The sequence below is a fragment of the Balaenoptera ricei genome, chromosome 10 (genome assembly GCF_028023285.1).
Source record: "Balaenoptera ricei isolate mBalRic1 chromosome 10, mBalRic1.hap2, whole genome shotgun sequence".
Taxonomy (NCBI): domain Eukaryota; kingdom Metazoa; phylum Chordata; class Mammalia; order Artiodactyla; family Balaenopteridae; genus Balaenoptera; species Balaenoptera ricei.
In genome coordinates this window covers 54,375,433-54,395,608 of record NC_082648.1, presented here as the reverse complement: position 1 = coordinate 54,395,608, position 20,176 = coordinate 54,375,433, and the positions used below count along the sequence as shown (strand labels likewise).

The 20,176-nt window shown below is 37.7% G+C and overlaps 1 protein-coding gene and 1 long non-coding RNA gene across 2 annotated transcripts in view; one reads left to right on the top strand and one right to left on the bottom strand.

Annotated features, from left to right (window-relative positions):
- The window catches only part of LOC132373378 (uncharacterized), a 151,993-nt gene that overhangs the window by 17,161 nt on the left and 114,656 nt on the right, over window positions 1-20,176 (bottom strand). The window lies entirely within an intron of this gene.
- The window catches only part of WIF1 (WNT inhibitory factor 1), an 84,801-nt gene that overhangs the window by 44,266 nt on the left and 20,359 nt on the right, over window positions 1-20,176 (top strand). Inside the window, exons 3-5 of the mRNA XM_059936418.1 lie at window positions 3,504-3,612; window positions 16,265-16,405; window positions 17,286-17,381. Coding sequence (XP_059792401.1) covers window positions 3,504-3,612; window positions 16,265-16,405; window positions 17,286-17,381 — 346 coding nt within the window. The remainder of the gene's footprint in view (window positions 1-3,503; window positions 3,613-16,264; window positions 16,406-17,285; window positions 17,382-20,176) is intronic.

Genomic DNA, 20,176 nt, shown 5'->3' with positions numbered 1-20,176 from the left:
AAAGAAAGCCAAATAAGTAAGAAGGTTTTCTCTGGCAGCTGCCTTTTGCTGATAAGATCCGAAGAAGAAACTGTTTTGACCAGTTCCTTGTGATAGTCTTAGAACTGTAGTAGAAAAGCCATGATGTTTACTGATTCTCAAAGAAATCAAAGGGACACCCTAAAACCTGTAGTGTAAAATTTGTGATTGATAAGATCAGAGTATTGGCTTGCCAGAGAAGTTCATTAAACCTAGCTGCAACCTGTGGCGAGGCCATGCCAATGCTAATTATAAACTCTCTGGAACTGAATATAGCGCATTCGTGCTTCCCAACCTACTTTACGTGACCACACTCAAAAGCAACAACAGGAGACCCAAAGGTTCTATGAAGTTATATTTCTGGACTGAGTGAAATTCTTTCAGTCCCACTTTCTGTGAACATCATCAAAAGCTTTTGAAAGAGACATTCAGGATCTGCTTAAATACCGAGTGTTGTTTTCTGGAAGCACACTTTCAGGGAGACTGCAAGAGATTTAAATACATTGTTACGTGAGCGTGGCCCCACTAAACAGAAGCCCAAGAAGAATATTTCAACTATGATCAGAGATTTATACAAATACAGCCAATGATTATCATCAGCCACACAGAACTGAAAGCAGGGTATGTGATTAATGTCTGTTGTTAAATAAGTGTATTTATTTCACTATAAAAGGCATGGAACCACATATAGAAAATTTGGAAAAGAGAGAAAAAGGAAGAAAATCAGTTACTATCAATCCTACACAGTCATGCAGGGCAGGAAAAGAGACGCAGACGTAGAGAACGGATTTGTGGACACAGGGTGGGAAGGGGACGGTGGGACGAAGTGAAGAGAGTAGCACTGACATACATAACACTACCATGTGTAAAATAGACAGCTAGTGGGAAGCAGCCACATAGCACAGGGAGCTCAGCTCAGTGCTCTGTTATGACCTAGAGGGGTGGGATTGGGGGGTGGGAGGGAGGCTCCAGAGGGAGGGGATACATGTCTACATACAGCTGATTCACATTGTTGTACAACAGAAACTAACACAACATTGTAAAGCAATTATACTCCAATTTAAAAAAAAAATCCTACAGTCATTTTTTTAATCTTGGTGTCTAGTCTTTCATCCTCTTTCTTATTAATGCAAAAAAATGATTTTAAAAACTTACTGAAATTATAGTAGTTTTTATAAATGCAATTTTAAAATACATCATCCAGGGGCTTCCCTGGTGGCGCAGTGGTTAGGAATCCGCCTGCCAATGCAGGGGACACGGGTTCGTGCCCCGGTCCGGGAAGATCCCACATGCCACGGAGCGACTAGGCCCGTGAGCCACAACTACTGAGCCTGCGCGTCTGGAGCCTGTGCTCCGCAACAAGAGAGGCCGCGATAGTGAGAGGCCCGCGCACCGCGATGAAGAGTGCCCCCACTCGCCGCAACTAGAGAAAGCCCTCGCACAGAAACGAAGACCCAACACAACCAAAAATAAATTAAAAAATAAATAAATAAAAAAATAAAAAAATAAAAAAAAAATAAAATACATCATCCATGTAAACATAGATTTAATTTATAACGTGAAAGGTATAATTATGGAGCAGCAAATGATAACATTATGTGTTATTTGAAGCAATATAGCTACTGAAATGTTTTATTTTCAACATATTTGCACTGTCCATTCAGCTCTTTTCCATTGTTAAATGTACTATAAATACAAATATTTCGAATATTTTGGCATGTGGAATTTCACAAGTGGTTGTTGTGTTATTGTTGCTAGCTGATATTACTGTACTTGGTAATATAAATAACCAAAAGTTATTAATTACAAGGGCATACGGTGCTAAATCCCTTCATAATACCAACCATGATATGCTTTAGAACAAAAAGGGGAATGACAAATATTACCTAGTAAAGTATAGAGGGAAGCACAGCTGGTGGAAGTCATTTACAACACCTAGATTCACGAAACGCCATCTAAGGAGTAGCCCACTTTTAATAGTCGTTGATTTTCCTGAAGGGACATAAATAATGTTTTCTTTTTCAAAGGAATTCATTCCAATTGAATGACCTTTCCTGATGACACTCCTTTCATCAGAATTCTTGCAATCCTTCCCTTAGACAGGGTAGAAATTAACTGTCTTATGACCCTTTATCCTCAGGGCCCTCCTAGTGAATGAATTTAGTAAAATTAATTCACACAACTCTTTTTACCCACCCAGGGAACCTTTCACAGTGGTCTTCTGGAACCACTGACACAATTCAAAGAAGCGGTTGCAGAGGGAATTTGGTCAGTGAAGGTGCCCCTTTTGACCTAGTGAGACCTGCAAGTGCTTTTCAACTCACTCCAGGCATGGACAGTGTCCCTATAGCTGCTGAGATTACCCTCTTGCATTAGCACCCTCATGGTAAAGTCCTTAATGCCTAATACATTTTTATTGTGACTTAAGGCAGAAAGTTGTGTCAATGTCTACCATATATCTCTTATATCTTGCACATTGGAAAATAAATTTTATACTGCATATAAATTTTTATACTGCATATAAGAAAGGCTGTATTCTTTTTTAAACCTCTTCCTAGCCCATGTTTATGTAATCAACTTAATTAACCCATCCAAATTCTGGATATCTCTACAGGTAACTGCAGAACCACTTAATCTGCCTATCTTTCATTTCAGAATCTGTGCTATTTATTGATTGTTCTTTATTCCTAAGCAAGAACACACTGTTTCCATCACAAACCGTTTTAATAATCCAGCTGAGAATCAGTTAAGCATCAAAGCTCTACAGTGAGATTATACATCACTACTTTCAATATTTCATGGCCATTCAAGTAGCAAGAATCATTTTCTCAACTAGACTCAGTGGGAAAATGAAAATGTTTACAATGTAAAGCTTTACGGCTTGTTGTCATATTCAAGAGGTGGTTTTTACATTTTTAGACTTTTCTCTCCATAATTAAATTGAAATGTTAAATATAAACCTTCCAAAGGGAATGATACTGAAAAATAAACATTAACACCAAGATAATTAAATTTTGGACTTTCATGTCTTCTTTTGCCAATAGGTTGCTGCTTTCATTATCACTTATTTATTACATCTTTCCAAATTCTGGTCAAAGACTCACATCAGATTTGAAAAGAATTAAAGAATGACCCAAGAAGCTGAGATGGATTTTCTAAGGGCTAGTTGAAGATTGTTTTGACATCACCTGTTTCCTTAAGAGAAGTTTTCTCAATCCTTTTAAGCTAAAAGGCTACCTTGTGAATATCTTGGATATGTGTTATTAATATTTTTAAAGAATCACTTCTCTCCAAGCAGAGTCTAATTCTAGAGTTCTAAAACCCAGAAGAGAGAGTTATGCCTACACAATATTTTAAGTGTCGTGTGCTCCAGAATTCCTGTAGTGAAAAATGTCAGTCTTCCATCAGAGGGATGATGAATTGAGAAGTGCCTTCCCACTCTCTGTGGTTTCCATGGTGCTGACTGTCAATGCCTTTTGTTGTAGGCAGAATACTTCTATGAATTCCTGTCCTTGCGCTCCCTGGATAAAGGCATCATGGCAGACCCAACCGTCAATGTCCCTCTGCTGGGAACAGTGCCTCACAAGGCATCAGGTGGGTGGTCTTTGCCTCAGAGAAAGGTTTACACTTAAAATATAATAGCGATGGGAATAATATTTTAGCTCCATATGTCACCCATCAGAGAGATTACAGAATGTTTTCCTGAAGAGATCTATTGATTTTAGGGCAAATCAGTTGTTATGTCCCTATTTCCTTTGGGCAAAAGATTAGGATAGGCGTGAAGAAATGGAAGTTTTACAATTTCCTAAAAACTCAGTTCATAAATGATTCCAGATTAAAAAAAGAAAAGTCACTATGTGAGATATACTTGGCCAACAAGTGTGAATTAATGTAGTACATATAAATGTGGCAAAGATGCAAAGTAAGTGATCGAGAGAGAATGGGACAAGTCAAGAAAAACATCCCCTAAATGAGCATTGTATTGAATAGGAATTTGAAGTAGAGAGGAGACATAGAAAAGTCAGAGAAAGGGGTTCAGTCTTTCAGATCTAATCATCCTTCTCTACTAAGAAAATCCAGTATGCAGTTATTTGTTTAGAACTTTTCAACTTACAAAACACCAGTTCATGCATTATCTAATTTGTGTTCTGGGAGGGAGTCAAGGCCTGAATTACAGCTCCATTTTACAAGTTAGAAAATTGAGGCTTGTGAGGTTTAACTGACTTTTCCAAAGTCATGTATTAGTAATAAACAGTGGAGCTGAGACTAGAGCCCAGGCTTTATGACTTGTAGAAAAATACAGAGATCACTTATGTAACTTATGTTACATTGAGTATATATATTTTTTACATAATTGTAGTAATATTATATATTTGGTCTTGCATAATGATTTTTTGGCTTTTAACATTTTAACATAAGCATTTTCCCATGTCATTACAGATTTTTCCAAAAGTTATTTTTAATGCCCTTATAATATTCTGTTTTATGAACATACCGTAATTTATTTACTCATTCCCTTATTGTGTTACTTAGATTGTTTTTAGGGTTGGCATACTAGAAATATCACAGTAAACGTCATTTTTAAAGTAACAGATGGTCAGTAGCCCTGTTTGTCTTATTCACCATGACTGCCAACACAGGGCCCAGCATAGAACAGGCTCTCAGAAAATACTTGTTGGATTCATGTGTGTAGCAAAATCTTAAAGTTCATCTCATTATTTTGTTAAGAATAGATTCTTAGATGTAAAATTATTGTGTCAAAGGATATGAACTATGAACTTTTTAAAAGGCTCTTAAATTGCCAAAATGCCAAATTACTTTCCACAAAGGTTGTGCCTATTTGCACCCTGGCTAGCAGTGTTGGAGAGTGCCTGGCTTACTAACTTCATCAACATGTGTTATTAATCATGTTAGCTGTTTTGCTGACTTAAAAAGTGAAAAGTGGTTTCTCAGTGTTCTTTCAATTTGATTTTTAAATTCCTATGAGGTAGGAAGTTATTTTCTTGTATCTGTTAGGCAGTGTAAATGTCTGTGTGCCGTGCTCATTTTTATATTGAAATACTGTGGTTCTTCTTATTAACTTGCAAAGCTCACTATAAAGTACTGACTGTTGATTGCAATTTTTTCAATTTATGTTTTATTTTATTTTTTTGCGGAGGGATATGCAGAGGCTTTAAAATCCTGTGTGGTCAAAACTATCTTTTCCTTTGTGATGTTTTTCCTATTACTTTTATGCTTGGAAATTAATTCCTATTCCAGAGAACCGTTAGGTGATAATTTACACATGCTTTTAATATTTTATAAAAATTTATTTTGGCAGTAGTATGAGGTGGGCTCAACCTGAATTATTTTTCTGAATTGTCAACTTTTCCAGTGTAAGAGGTTGGACTGACTCAAGATATGCTCTTTATTTTACAATAAGTTTTTTATAGATAAGAGTTGGTTTTAGAGACTACTGTTTGTTCTAATATTATAATATTTATAGTTTTATAATATATTAAAATAATTGATAGCACAATCCTTTCTCTTAAAAAAGAAGATTAGTCTTATTCTTTTAGAGGAACATTAGAATAATTTGTCAGACATCAAATGAAGATCTCGTTAGGAGCTAATTTTTTTCTTTTCCATTAGGGTTTATTATAGGATATTGAATATAGTTCCCTGAGCTATACAATAGGACCTTGTTGTTTATCTAGTCTATATATAACAGTTTGCATCTGCTAGTCCCAAACTCCCCATCCATCACTCCCCCACACCCCTCCCCCCTTGGCAGCCACAAGTCCATTCTCTATGTGAGTCTGTTTCGTGTATAAGTTCATTTGTGTCATATTTTAGGTTACACAGATAAGTGATATCATACGGTATTTGTCTTTCTCTTTCTGACTTACTTCACTTAGTATGATCATCTCTAGGTCCATCCATGTAGCTGTAAATGGCATTATTCCACTCTTTTTTATGGCTGAGTAATATTCCACTGTATATATATACCATATCTTCTTTATCCATTCATTTGTTGATGGACATTTAGGTTGTTTCCATAACTTGGCTTTTCTAAATAGTGCTGCTATGAACAAAGGGGTGCTTGTATCTTTTCAAATTAGAATTTTCTCTGGATATATGCCCAGAAGTAGAATTGCTGAATCATATGGTAGATCTATTTTTAGTTTTCTGAGGAACCTCCATACTGTTTTCCATAGTGGCCGCACCAACTTACACTCCCACCAACAGTGTAGGAAGGCTTCCCTTTTCTGCACACCCTCCCCAGCATTTATTTGTAGACGTTTTAATGATGGCCATTCTGACTGGTGTGAGGTGGTACGTCATTTTAATTTTGATTTGCATTTCTCTAATAATTAGTGATGTTGAGCATCTTTTCATGTGCCTGTTGGCCATCTGTATGCCTTATTTGGAGAAATGTCTATTTAGATCTTCTGCCCAGTTTTTGATTGGGTTTTTTTTTTTTTATATTGAGCTGTATGAGATGTTAGTATATTTTGAAAATTAACCCCTTGTCGGTTGCATCATTTGCAAATATTTTCTCCCAGTCTGTAGGTTGTCTTTTCATTTTGTTTATGGTTTCCTTTGCTGAGGAGCTAATTTAAATTGATGAAATAATCAGGAAATCAGGCACGCTTACAGAGTCCGTTTTCAGGTTGTAGTTATCTACTACTTCCAATGTATCTGTATTGCCACATCCCAGCACTGTAAGAGCTGGGGACTAAATAAGCACAGAGTTTCTCTAACTTCCTGGCATAGGTGCCCATGTGGGTATAGACAGGAAGAGTGTGAATCTGAGTTTCTCTTGGGTCATCCCAGTGCTGCCGATATGACTCACAGCCCTCCCAGAGGATTTACTTCCAATCCAGATGGGTTTAAGTTCTAGGAAGCTCCTCTGAAGGAAAAAGGCCTTGGGTTCTGGAGGTACACTCACCTAAGATTTGTAGCCTCAAGGATATGAATATCCCATTCCAGATACATGGGCACCCCAATTCCACTCAGATGATAATGCTAGTACTATTGCGTACTGCTACATCATGGAGACAAGAAAGTTCTTAGAATATGACCACCAAATTCTTGGAATAGGGCATTACTCAGTCTCATGCCATGTCACTTGGTGTTCCTTTTTAGTCGAAGATAATTTTCTATAAAATTTTTCTTGATCATATTTGTTCTTTTTCTTAAGTGGTCAGGGGTAAGATAAATACATAGCATGTCTCTCAATTTCCATTTCATATTTTTGAATTTTTCTTTTGTCTTTTTCTGATTATTAAAGAAGTACAAACTCATTTAGCCCATTAAAAGGTATTAATTAATTGCACAGTTATACCTGCTCAACTTAAAATAAATCTTGAATTTTTGGATTTCTAATCAAATGCTTATATCCAAAATCTTCCCATTTTTATCAATTTTTTGTGTCTAGTAAAAAAAAGCTTACTGAAATTCTACTTCTTAGGATATTGAAGCAGTAAGGTTTTGAATATATGATATGAGAATATTTTAATAGGTCATGTTTAGAGAAAACATCATTTGCTAATAATTTAGAATCTTTCATAAAATGTAGAGGAAAAAGTGGATGATACTTTGGGCAAGGTGAGACTAAAAAGAACAAGCCTGGGATGAGGTGACTCATGCACATGTGTGTGCGTTTATACACACACACACACACACACACACACACACATTTACATGGACAACCCCCCCTCCCCCCACAGAGATCTTTTTGGAGGCAGATGTAGGATTTGTTTGCAGAAATGCAGGTGCAAGAAGTTTATGGGAATTTTAGTTCATTTCAGGGCAGTTATTCATTAGCCTCATTAAGCTCAGTCCCCCCAGCGTGAGCAGTGAGGGTAACTTGAATTATTAAAAAGTAACCAAATCAGTGTGTCTTGCTCCTAAGCATCCAGGTACCGTTCATTACTCTGCTGGTCTATTTAATACCCTCAAGCTGCTAAGGTGTTCTTTCATCCTACAGAATCCTATATGCCTAAGCGTTGCATGAAAAAGAAAACTCTTGATCTTTAACAGTTATGAAGTGCCTGCTTTCTGGCATCTGAAGAGAACAAAAACAGGAAATACAAACTGCAGGGTGGTTCAGCAAAATTCCTGAGTTGGATAACGAAAAACAGTTTCCATCAAGCCAAGGCTTTACCTGTTGGCACACTCTTTCTCTGTCATCCCATGAAACCAACAGAGCAGGGGTGTTTCTCAACCAAGACCATCAGGAATCCAATGTGTAGAAATTGTCAAATAGGTGTTAATTCTGGGAGGACCATCTTCTTCCTGATGACCCCCATCCTTAGCAGAAAGTAAAGCCCAGAGAAGGTACTCAGTAAGTATTTGCTGAGAGAATGAATGGATGACTATTTGTGTTGGATGATTTATATTCATGGAACAGCTTATAATCATGTGGTGTCAAGGATGAGCTCTCGCCCACCTTATTCATCTCTTCCCTTGTTGTGAGGCAGTGGTTTGCATGACCGAGGCTGAGGCTGTATGAGCACCATGCTGGTCTCAGTGTGGAAGAGGTTTTTTTTTTTTTAAACATCTTTATTGGAGTATAATTGCTTTATAATGAATGGTGTGTTAGTTTCTGCTGTATAACAAAGTGAATCAGCTATAAATATACAATTATCCCCATTTCCCCTCCCTCTTGCGTCTCCCTCCCTCCTACCCTCCCTATCCCACCCCTCTAGGTGGACACAAAGCACCAAGCTGATCTCCCTGTGCTATGTGGCTGCTTCCCACTAGCTATCTATTTAACATTTGGTAGTGTATATATGTCCATGCCACTCTCTCACTTCATCCCAGCTTACCTTTCCCCCTCCCTGTGACCTCAAGTCCATTCTGTACGTCTGCGTCTTTATTCCTGTCCTGCCCCTAGGTGCTTCAGAACCTTTTTTTTTTTTTAGACTCCATATATATGTGTTAGCATACGGTCTTTGTTTTTCTCTTTCTGAGTTACTTCACTCTGTATGACAGTCTCTAGGTCCATCCACCTCACTGCAAATAACTCAATTTCGATTCTTTTTATGGCTGAGTAATACTCCATTGTATACATGTGTTACATCTTCTTTATCCATTCATCTGTCAATGGACACTTAGGTTGCTTCCATGTCCTGGCTACTGTAAATACTGCTGCAATGAACATTGTGGTATATGACTCTTTTTGAATTATGGTTTTCTCAGGGTATATGCCCAGTAGTGGGATTGCTGGGTCATATGGTAGTTCTATTTTTAGTTTTATAAGGAACCTCCATACTGTTCTCCATAGTGACTGTATCAATTTACATTCCCACCAAGAGTGCAAGAGGGTTCCCTTTTCTCCACACCCTCTCCAGCATTTATTGTTTGTAGATTTTTGTTTGATTATGGCCATTCTGACTGGTGTGAGGTGATACCTCATTGTAGTTTTGATTTGCATTTCTCTAATAATTAGTGATGTTGAGCATCCTTTCATGTGTTTGTTGGCAACCTGTATATCTTCTTTGGAGAAATGTCTATTTAGGTCTTCTGCCCATTTTTGGATTGCGTTGCTTGTTTTTTTAATATTGAGCTGCTTGTAAATTTTGAAGATTAATCCTTTGTCAGTGGCTTCATTTGCAACTATTTTCTCCCATTCTGAGGGTTGTCTTTTCGTCTTGTTTATGGTTTCCTTTGCTGTGCAAAAGCTTTTAAGTTTCATTAGGTCCAATTTGTTTATTTTTGTTTTTACTTCCATTTCTCTAGGAGGTGGGTCAAAAAGGATCTTGCTGTGATTTATGTCATAGTGTTCTGCCTATGTTTTCCTCTGAGAGTTTTATAGTGTCTGGCCTTACATTTAGGTCTTTAATCAATTTTGAGTTTATTTTTGTTTATGGTGCTAGGGAGTACTCTAATTTCATTCTTTTACATGTAGCTGTCCAGTTTCCCCAGCACCACTTATTGAAGAGGCTGTCTTTTTTCCAGGCTGTCTTATTGAAGAGGCTGCCTCCTTTATCAAAGATAAGGTGACCATATGTGTGTGGGTTTATCTCTGGGCTTTCTATCCCGTTCCATTGACCTATATTTCCATTTTTGTGCCAGTACCATACTTTCTTGATTACTGTAACTTTGTAGTATAGTCTAAAGTCAGGGAGCCTGATTCCTCCACCTCCGTTTTTCTTTCTCAAGGTTGCTTTGGCTATTCAGGGTCTTTTGTGTTTCCATACAAATTTTGCAATGTTTTATTCTAGTTCTGTGAAAACTGCCATTGGTAGTTTGATAGGGATTGCACTAAATCTGTAGATTGCTTTGGGTAGTATACTCATTTTCACAATGTTGATTCTTCCAATCCAAGAACATGGTATATCTCTCCACCTGTTTGTATCATCTTTAATTTCTTTCATCAGTGTCTTATAGTTTTCTGTGTACAGGTCTTTTGTCTCCTTAGGTAGGTTTATTCCTAGGTATTTTATTCTTTTTGTTGCAATGGTAAATGGGAGTGTTTCCTTAATTTCTCTTTCAGAATTTTCATCATTAGTGTATAGGAATGCAAGAGATTTCTGCACATTAATTTTGTATCCTGCTACTTTACCAAATTCATTGATTAGCTCTAGTAGTTTTCTGGTAGCTTCTTTAGGATTCTCTATGTATAGTATCATGTCATCTATAAACAGTGACAGTTTTACTTCTATCTTTTCCGACTGGATTCCTTTTATTTCTTTTTCTTCTCTGATTGCTGTGACTAGAACTTCCAAAACTATGTTGAATAGTAGTGGTGAGAGTGGGCAACCTTGTCTTGTTCCTGATCTTAGTGGAAATGTTTTCAGTTTTTCACCATTGAGAACGATGCTGGCTGTGGGTTTGTCATATATGGTCTTTATTATGTTGAGGTAAGTTCCCTCTATGCCTACTTTCTGGAGGGTTTTTATCATAAATGGCTGTTGAATTTTGTCGAAAGCTTTTTCTGCATCTATTGAGATGATCATATGGTTTTTATCCTTCAAGTTGTTAATATGGTGTATCTCATTGATTGATTTATGTATATTGAAGAATCCTTGCATTCCTGGGATAAACCCAACTTGATCATGGTGTATGATCCCTTTAATGTGCTGTTGGATTCTGTTTGCTAGTATTTTGTTGAGAATTTTTGCATCTATGTTCATCAGTAATACTGGCCTATAGTTTTCTTTTTTTGTGATATCTTTGTCTAGTTTTGGTATCAGGGTGATGGTGGCCTCGCTGAATGAGTTTGGAAGTGTTCCTCCCTCTGCTCCATTTTGGAAGAGTTTGAGAAGGATAGGTGTTAGCTCTTTTCTAAATGTTTGATAGAATTCACCTGTGAACCCATCTGGTCCTGGGCTTTTGTTTGTTGGAAGATTTTTAATCACAGTTTCAATTTCAGTGCTTGTGATTGGTCTGTTCATATTTTCTATTTCTTCCTGGTTCAGTCTCGGAAGGTTGTGCACTTCTAAGAATGTGTCCATTTCTTCCAGGTTGTCCATTTTATTGGCATAGAGTTGCTTGTAGTAATCTCTCATGATCCTATGTATTTCTGCAGAGTCAGTTGTTACTTCTCCTTTTTCATTTCTAATTGTATTGATTTGAGTCTTCTCCCTTTTTTTCTTGATGAGTCTGGCTAATGGTTTATCAATTTTGTTTATCTTCTCAAAGAACCAGCTTTTAGTTTTATTGATTTTGCTATCATTTCCTTCATTTCTTTTTCATTTGTTTCTGATCTGATCTTTATGATTTCTCTCCTTCTGCTAACTTTGGAGTTTTTTTGTTCTTCTTTCTCTAATTGCTTTAGGTGTAAGGTTAGGTTGTTTATTTGAGATGTTTCTTGTTTCTTAAGGTAGGATTGTATTGCTATAAACTTCCCTCTTAGAACTGCTTTTGCTGCATCCCATAGGTTTTGGGTCATCGTGTTTTCATTGTCATTTGTTTCTAGGTATTTTTTGATTTCCTCTTTGATTTCTTCAGTGATCTCTTGGTTATTAAATAGTGTATTGTTTACCCTCCCTGTGTTTGTATTTTTTATAGATTTTTTTCCTGTAATTGATATCTAGTTTCATAGCGTTGTGGTCGGAAAAGATACTTGATACGATTTCAATTTTCTTAAATTTACCAAGGCTTGATTTGTGACCCAAGATATGATCTATCCTGGAGAATGTTCCATGAGCACTTGAGAACAATGTGTATTCTGTTGTTTTTGGATGGAATGTCCTATAAATATCAATTAAGTCCATCTTGTTTAATGTATCATTTAAAGCTTGTGTTTCCTTATTTATTTTCATTTTGGATGATCTGTCCATTGGTGAAAGTGGGGTGTTAAAGTCTCCTACTATGATTGTGTTACTGTCGATTTCCCCTTTTATGGCTGTTAGTATTTGTCTTATGTATTGAGGTGCTCCTATGTTGGGTGCATAAATATTTACAGTTGTTATATCTTCTTCTTGGATTGATCCCTTGATCATTATGTAGTGTCCTTTGTCTCTTCTAATAGTCTCTGTTTTAAAGTCTATTTTGTCTGACATGAGAATTGCTACTCGAGCTTTCTTTTGATTTCCATTTGCATGCAATATCTTTTTCCATCCCCTCACTTTCAGTCTGTATGTGTCCCTAGGTCTGAAGTGGGTCTCTTGTAGACAGCATATATATGGGTCTTGTTTTTGTATCCATTCAGCCAGTCTGTGTCTTTTGGTTGGAGCATTTAATCCATTTACATTTAAGGTAATTATCGATCTGTATGTTCCTATTACCATTTTCTTAATTGTTTTGGGTTTGTTATTGCAGGTCTTTTCCTTCTCTTGTGTTTCCTGCCTAGAGAAGTTCCTTTAGCATTTGTTGTAAAGCTGGTTTGGTGGTGCTGAATTCTCTTAGCTTTTGCTTGTCTGTAAAGCTTTTAATTTCTCTGTCAAATCTGAATGAGATCCTTGCTACGTAGAGTAATCTTGGTTGTAGGTTTTTCTCCTTCATCACTTTAAATATGTCCTGCCACTCCCTTCTGGCTTGCAAGTTTCTGCTGAAAGATCAGCTGTTAACTTTATGGGGATTCCCTTGTGTGTTATTTGTTGTTTTTCCCTTGCTGCTTTTAATATTTTTTCTTTGTATTTTATTTTTGATAGTTTGATTAATATGTGTCTTGGCGTGGTTCTCCTTGGATTTATCCTGTATGGGACTCTCTGTGCTTCCTGGACTTAACTATTTCCTTTCCCATATTAGGGAAGTTTTCAACTATAAGCTCTTCAAATATTTTCTCAGTCCCTTTCTTTTTCTCTTCTTCTTCTGGGACTCCTATAATTCGAATGTTGGTGTGTTTAATGTTGTCCCAGAGGTCTCCGAGACTGTCCTCAATTCTTTTCATTCTTTTTTCTTTATTCTGCTCTGCAGTGGTTATTTCCACTATTTTATCTTCCAGGTCACTTATCCGTTTTTCTGCCTCAGTTATTCTGCTATTGATCCGTTCTAGAGAATTTTTAATTTCATTTATTGTGCTGTTCATCACTGTTTGTTTGCTCTTTAGTTCTTCTAGGTCCTTGTTAAACGTTTCTTGTATTTTCTCCATTCTATTTCCAAGATTTCCTCTTTACTATCATTATTCTGAATCCTTTTTCAGGTAGACTGCCTATTTCCTCTTCATTTGTTAGGTGTGGTGGGTTTTGCCTTGCTCCTTCATCTGCTGTGTGTTTCTCTGTCTTCTCATTTTGCTTAACTTATTGTGTTTGGGGTCTCCTTTTCGCAGCCTGCAGGTTTGTAGTTCCTGTTGTTTTTGGTGTCTGTCCCCAGTGGCTAAGGTTGGTTCAGTGGGTTGTGTAGGCTTCCTGGTGGAGGGGACTAGTGCCTGTGTTCTGGTGGAAGAGGCTGGATCTTGTCTTTGTGGTGGGCAGGACCACATCTGGTGGTGTATTTTGGGGTGTCTGTGGCCTTATTATGATTTTAGGCAGCCTCTCTGCTAATGGATGGGGTTGTGTTCCTGTCTTGCTAGTTGTTTGGCATAGGGTGTCCAGCACTGTAGCTTGCTGGTCGTTGAGTGGAGCTGGGTCTTGGTGTTGAGATGGAGATCTCTGGGAGATTTTCGCTGTTCGATATTACGTGGAGCTGGGAGGTCTCTTGTGGACCAGTGTCCTGAACTTGGCTCTCCCACCTCAGAGGCACAGCCCTGACGCCTGGCTGGAGCACCAAGAGCCTGTCATCCACACGGCCACAAGAGTCTTCCAAATTATTCTCCTTTGGATATCAGTCAGTAAGGTAACTGCTGGTCATCACAATGCGTATTCAGAAAAATCCACGTTTTACTCCTGTGCTCTTTTTCTTGTTTTTGCTAGCAATTAATATCATGAACAGGATACCCATTCACAAATGACAAGTTCACCATAAAAGCAGATAATTCCATACAGCTCTTCCCTACAAGACTGCCTCCAGTTAGTTCTCAAAGTGCCCAATTGTTCGGTGAAGATACAATCCAGGTGCAGAGCAGGGGAAAAAAAAGAAAACTGGGAGAAAAAAGAAGAGGCAGATAGAAAAGGAGAGACTGATAGAGGAGAGGGCAGAAAAAAAGGGAAGACATTTTGTAAAAACAAGGAAAGAAAAGGCCAGTAAGTGAGGAAGTCTGTGAGCTCTACGACAAGAATCGGAGTCTTGCTTTTTGCATATCTTCTGTATCCATGTAGCCTTTCAGATCCCCTTGGTCCCCAAGTAAAATTTCCAGATCCGGGATGCAGCCATAAGAAAGAATCCTATATATATTTCACAAGTATCCTGCAATAACAAATCCAACGGGGTTTTCCTTGTACAGTCCTTTGCTTCCTTTTGAAATGGAAATCCCTACTATGAATTTTTGTATTTTGTAAATTTGCATTTTCATATATACGATTTCATTAAACCAAGGTTTTCAGTGGGGACAATTATACTTCGGGACTTCAGAAACAAGTTTGTTTTTTTTCTTTTTATCTCTGTTAAAATATCTGGGTTTTTTCATCATTTAATTATTTATAATGCTCAGATCTCAAGATTCAGGAGAACTGGAAACCCATGTTATTTGGAGAAGAGCACAGTAATGAACACTGACAATGCCAAAGCCTTGAGAGTGGTTTCTGGTTGCCAAGCACGTTAAAAAGATTGTATGACCAACTGGTGTGCAGTGCATTATGGAAAAGAGCACACTGATTTCTAGCTCATTTCTTCTTGTAAAACTAGGGGAAAGGTTTATGAAAACTCCGAAGGGAAAGGATTTTTCTTGGCATGGTACGATTTTCCCAAGCTTGGCAGTAACCATAACCTGACATATAGAAACAATATGAAACAGAATTTCATATGTATACCTCTTAGCAATATTTGTTCTATTCATAAGGAAGAACTGGAGTCTAGTGGATCAGCTAGATCAGTCTTCTCCAGTGGATACGTTAGGATTATCCAGTGGATTTCAGAAATTTATGAAGTCAGCCTCTCAGCCAATGACTTGAGACAATTTCCACCCAATGATTTGTGGGTATTTCACAGCTGAAGTTGTGGACAACTCCTCACCGCCTCTGTACAGCAACACTATTAGTTCCCACTGTCTGCTTAGTCTACACCTACATACCCCAAGTGATCATCAGTTTCACTAAAAAGAAGTGGCTCCTCTTTAGGAACCTAAACCATTAGATATGTCTATTGTGAGATTACTTCATCACAGCAAACTCTTCTAGATCCCCAAGATATGGACACTTCTCAATATTAACAAATAGCCTGAGAAAATATTAAATTTATTAACTCAGTCCAATGACTGGGGTCTAGTCTGAGTTGTAGAATTTTTCCAAAGAACATATTTTGTCACTTTCAAGCACACAGAGTAAAAATAAACCAGTGGGGTGTTGCTTATAGGGCTTTATTTAATAGATTCTGCAGTGTTAACTTTTAGCTCTTTTTGAATTATATGGAGGCTGGTGAAGGTGTTCACAAAGTTTCTTCCCCTAATTAATCTATGCTACCTTTACTTTTTAGAGAACATTTTACCATCTTTTTTTTCAAGATGGTACAAGTTCAGACTATGAACAAAATATCCCCAATTTCATATTAGTAGGGTACAAATTAATGAGGGTCATTAATTCTCCACTCAGCATGATGTACACATTCTGTGGAGAATGCCCAGATAATCAAAATACAGTCCCTACTCTAGTGGAGATACAAGCATATCTGATGACAAAATGTGAACATTTTTGCTTTGTTCTTTGTCTCTCTTACCAAGATTTCTGTAAAACTGGGATCAACTAGATAAACTGTTTCTCCATACCTTCTTTTTCTTTAGTTGTTCAAGTTGGTTTTCCATGTCTCGGCAAACAAGATGGAGTGGCAGCGTTTGAAGTGAATGTGATTGTAATGAATTCTGAAGGCAACACCATCCTGCAGACTCCTCAAAATGCCATCTTCTTTAAAACATGTCAACAAGGTAATCAGTGATGGTGATTCCAAAGAAGGCTCATAAGGCTTCCAGGTGTGATTTGGGCCAAAAATTGTAGCTAGATAGATAGATAATTATTTTGTATAATTAAAACCACACCAGTGGGAGGAGGGGTAAACGTAGGGTCCAGTAATAGTACTAAGACAGACTTTCTCTGCTTTGACTGCACTCACAATTTTAGGAACTCCAGTACCCTTCAAAATGCCCTGTCTTCCACCTCTCTTCTTTCCCTCCTCCAACACAATCTTTGGGAGTCCCCAACCTCATAGCAAGGGTGTCAGTCATCACCAGCAACTACTATGACCCATACCCCCTGCCAAAAGCTTGGTGCTTTTGACTTCCAAAGATCACGCCAGTGATCTGCAAAGGTACCTCTCCACCACAGCCCTGATACCCAGTTAAGCATGAAGGCTTTCCCATGCTGTCTCCTTTCCCATCCTGATATAAGCTCTTCCAGCACAGAATTTAAGCTCTGGAGGCTTTCAGTGCCCTAAAGATGCACCAAAAGGTCATTCCCCCCTCTGAAAATGAATACTGAGGGCAATATCCATCATTCTGTTTCAGTGTGAATTTAAGGAGGTGCAGTAGATTGATGGGTGGGAGGAAGGCAGAACATAAAGCTTGCTTTGCCTTCTTCCACAAGCTCCCTACTGTTGGAAGTAGGATTGAGAGGCAGTATCTTACTTTCATGAAGACTTAGTGAAGTACAGGCAGTGTAGAGAGAATGAAGTGGAAGTACTGGTATTCAATAAATTATGATAATTGGTGTGCTGGGGAAAAAGTGACCGTTAGCCTCTTCATGCTCCCTGTAATTCACTCAACATGATTTGAAAGCTTTCTAAATAAACCTTGTTTCTCTTTGGTGAAGCTGAGTGCCCAGGAGGGTGCCGAAATGGAGGCTTTTGTAATGAAAGACGGGTCTGCCAGTGTCCTGATGGATTCTACGGACCTCACTGTGAGAAAGGTAAGAACAGAGACAGCCAGCTTCCCTGCTTGCTTCCTAATGAAATGGGTGTTACTCAGGAGCCCCACATGTATTTTTAACACATCACCTGAAATTATTTTTCTGGTCACATTGTAAGAATTTGTGCAGTCTTAAAAAGCCACAGAAAAGCTATTGGAAAGTATTCTTCTAGGAGTGGTTTTCTGTTAAATCCAATATGTGGTGACAGGAGCAGAAAACTGGCACAGTGTCTACATTCTTTGTGGCCCCTTTCACTCTCCTCCACCCCCCTCCGCAATTCACTATTATATATACTGTGCTTTAGCATAATCTTATGAAAGTTTTGAGGTTTTTTCCCTCCACTAAAGTCGGTATTAAAAAGCTAGTATTATGAGTGATTTGAAAGTATCTACTCCAATTAAAAGTAGCTTGTTTCACAATTAAGTCTACACCTGAGTTATGAAGGTGCTCTAGGCAAAGAAAAAAAAAAAAAAAGGATGAGATCATTTGTGTAGTAAATATATATATTTTGGTGAAATTACTACTAAGAAAGCTATATGAAAAAAAGAGATGAACATGAAAATGTTTATTAACCACAAAGGTGTGTAAACCACAAGCTCACATATACTGAGCTTATTTGACCAGAGTAAGCAAAATATTTTTCATCTTCAAAAAATAGATTTTTTACTTGATTGCATTGATTTTTTTCTTTATTTTATTTTCTTAATTGAAATATAGCTGGTTTACAGCGTTGTTAGTTTCAGGTGTACAACAAAGTGATTCAGTTATATATATATATATATTTTTTCAGATTCTTTTCCCATATAGGTTATTACAAAATATTGAGTATAGTTCCCTGTGCTATGCAGTAGGTCCTTGGGTATCTAGTAGTGTGTGTATCTGTTAATCCCAACCTCCTAATTTATCCCTCCCCCACCTTCCCTTTCTCCTTTGGTAACCATAAGTTTGCTTTCTATGCCTATGGGTCTGTTTCTGTTTTGTATATAAGTTCACTTGTATCTTTTTTTTTAGATTCCAAATATAAGTGGTACCATATGATATTTGTCTTTGTCTAGCTCACTTCATTTAGTATGATTATCCCTAGGTCCATCCACGCTGCTGCAAACGGCATAATTTTATTCTTTTTATGGCTGTAATATTCCATTGTATGTGTGTGTGTGTGTGTGTGTGTGTATGTGTGTATATATATATATATATATATATATATATATATATATATATATCTCTCACATCTTCTTTATCCATTCATGTGTCGATGCACATTTAAGTTACTTCCATGTCTTGGCTATTGTAAATAGTGCTGCAATGAACACTGGGTGCAATTTACATTCCCACCAACAGTGTAGGAGGGTTCCTTTTTCTCCACACCCTCTCCGGCATTTATTATTTGTAGAATTTTTTTTTAGAAATTCACGTTCTTTTATTTATTTATTTATGACTGTGTTGAGTCTTCGTTTCTGTGTGAGGGCTTTCTCTAGTTGCGGCAAGTGGGGACCACTCTTCATCGTGGTGCGCGGGCCTCTCACCATCACGGCCTCTCTTGTTGCGGAGCACAGGCTCCAGACGCGCAGGCTCAGTAATTGTGGCTCACGGGCCCAGTTGCTCCGTGGCATGTGGGATCTTCCCAGACCAGGGCTCGAACCCGTGTCCCCTGCATTGGCAGGCAGATTCTCAACCACTGCACCACCAGGGAAGCCCATATTTGTAGAATTTTTGATGATGGCCATTCTGACCAGTGTGAGGTGGTACCTCACTGTAGTTCTGATTTGCATTTCTCTAATTAGTGATGTTGAGCAGCTTTTCATGTGCCTCTTGACCATCTGTATGTCTTCTTTGGAGAAATGTCTATTTAGGTCTTCTGCCCATTTTTTGATTGGGTTGTTTGGTTTTTTGATATTGAGCTGCATGAGCTGCTTGTATATTTTGGAGATTAATCCTTTGTCAGTTGCTTTGTTTGCAAATATTTTCTCCCATTCTGAGGGTTGTCTTTTCTTCTTGTTTATGGGTTCCTTTGCTGTGCAAAAGCTTTTAAGTTTAATTAGGTCCCATTTGTTTATTTTTTTATTTCCATTACTCTAGGGGATGGATCCAAACAGATATTGCTGCAATTTATCTCAAAGAGTGTCCTGCCTATGTCTTCCTCTATGAGTATTACAGTATCTGGTCTTACATTTAGGTCTTTAATCCATTTTGAGTTTTTTTGGTGTATGGTGTTAGAGAATGTCCTAATTTCATTCTTTTACATGTAGCTGTCCAGTTTTCCCAGCACCAATTATTGAAGAGACAGTCTTTTCTCCATTATATAGTATTTCCTCCTTTGTCATAGATGAATTGACCATAGGTACATGGATTTATTTCTGGGCTTTCCATCCTGTTCCATTGATCTATGTGTCTGTTTTTGTGCCAGTACCATACTGTTTTGATTACTGTAGGTTTGTAGTATAGTCTGAAGTCAGGGAACCTGATTCCTCCAGCTCCATTTTTCTTTCTCAAGATTGCTTTGGCTATTCGGGGTCTTTTGTGTTTCCATACATATTTTAAAATTTTTGCTCTAGTTCTGTGAAAAATGCCGTTCGTGATTTAATAGGGATTACATTGAATTTGTAGATTGCCTTGGGTAGTATGGTCATTTTAGCAATATTGATTCTTCCAACCCAAGAACACAGTACATCTTTCCATCTGTTTGGGTCATCTTCAGTTTCTTTCATCAGCATCTTATAGTTTTCAGAGTACAGGTCTTCTGCCTCCTTAGATAGGTTTATTACTAGGTATTTCATTCCTTTTGATGCGATGGT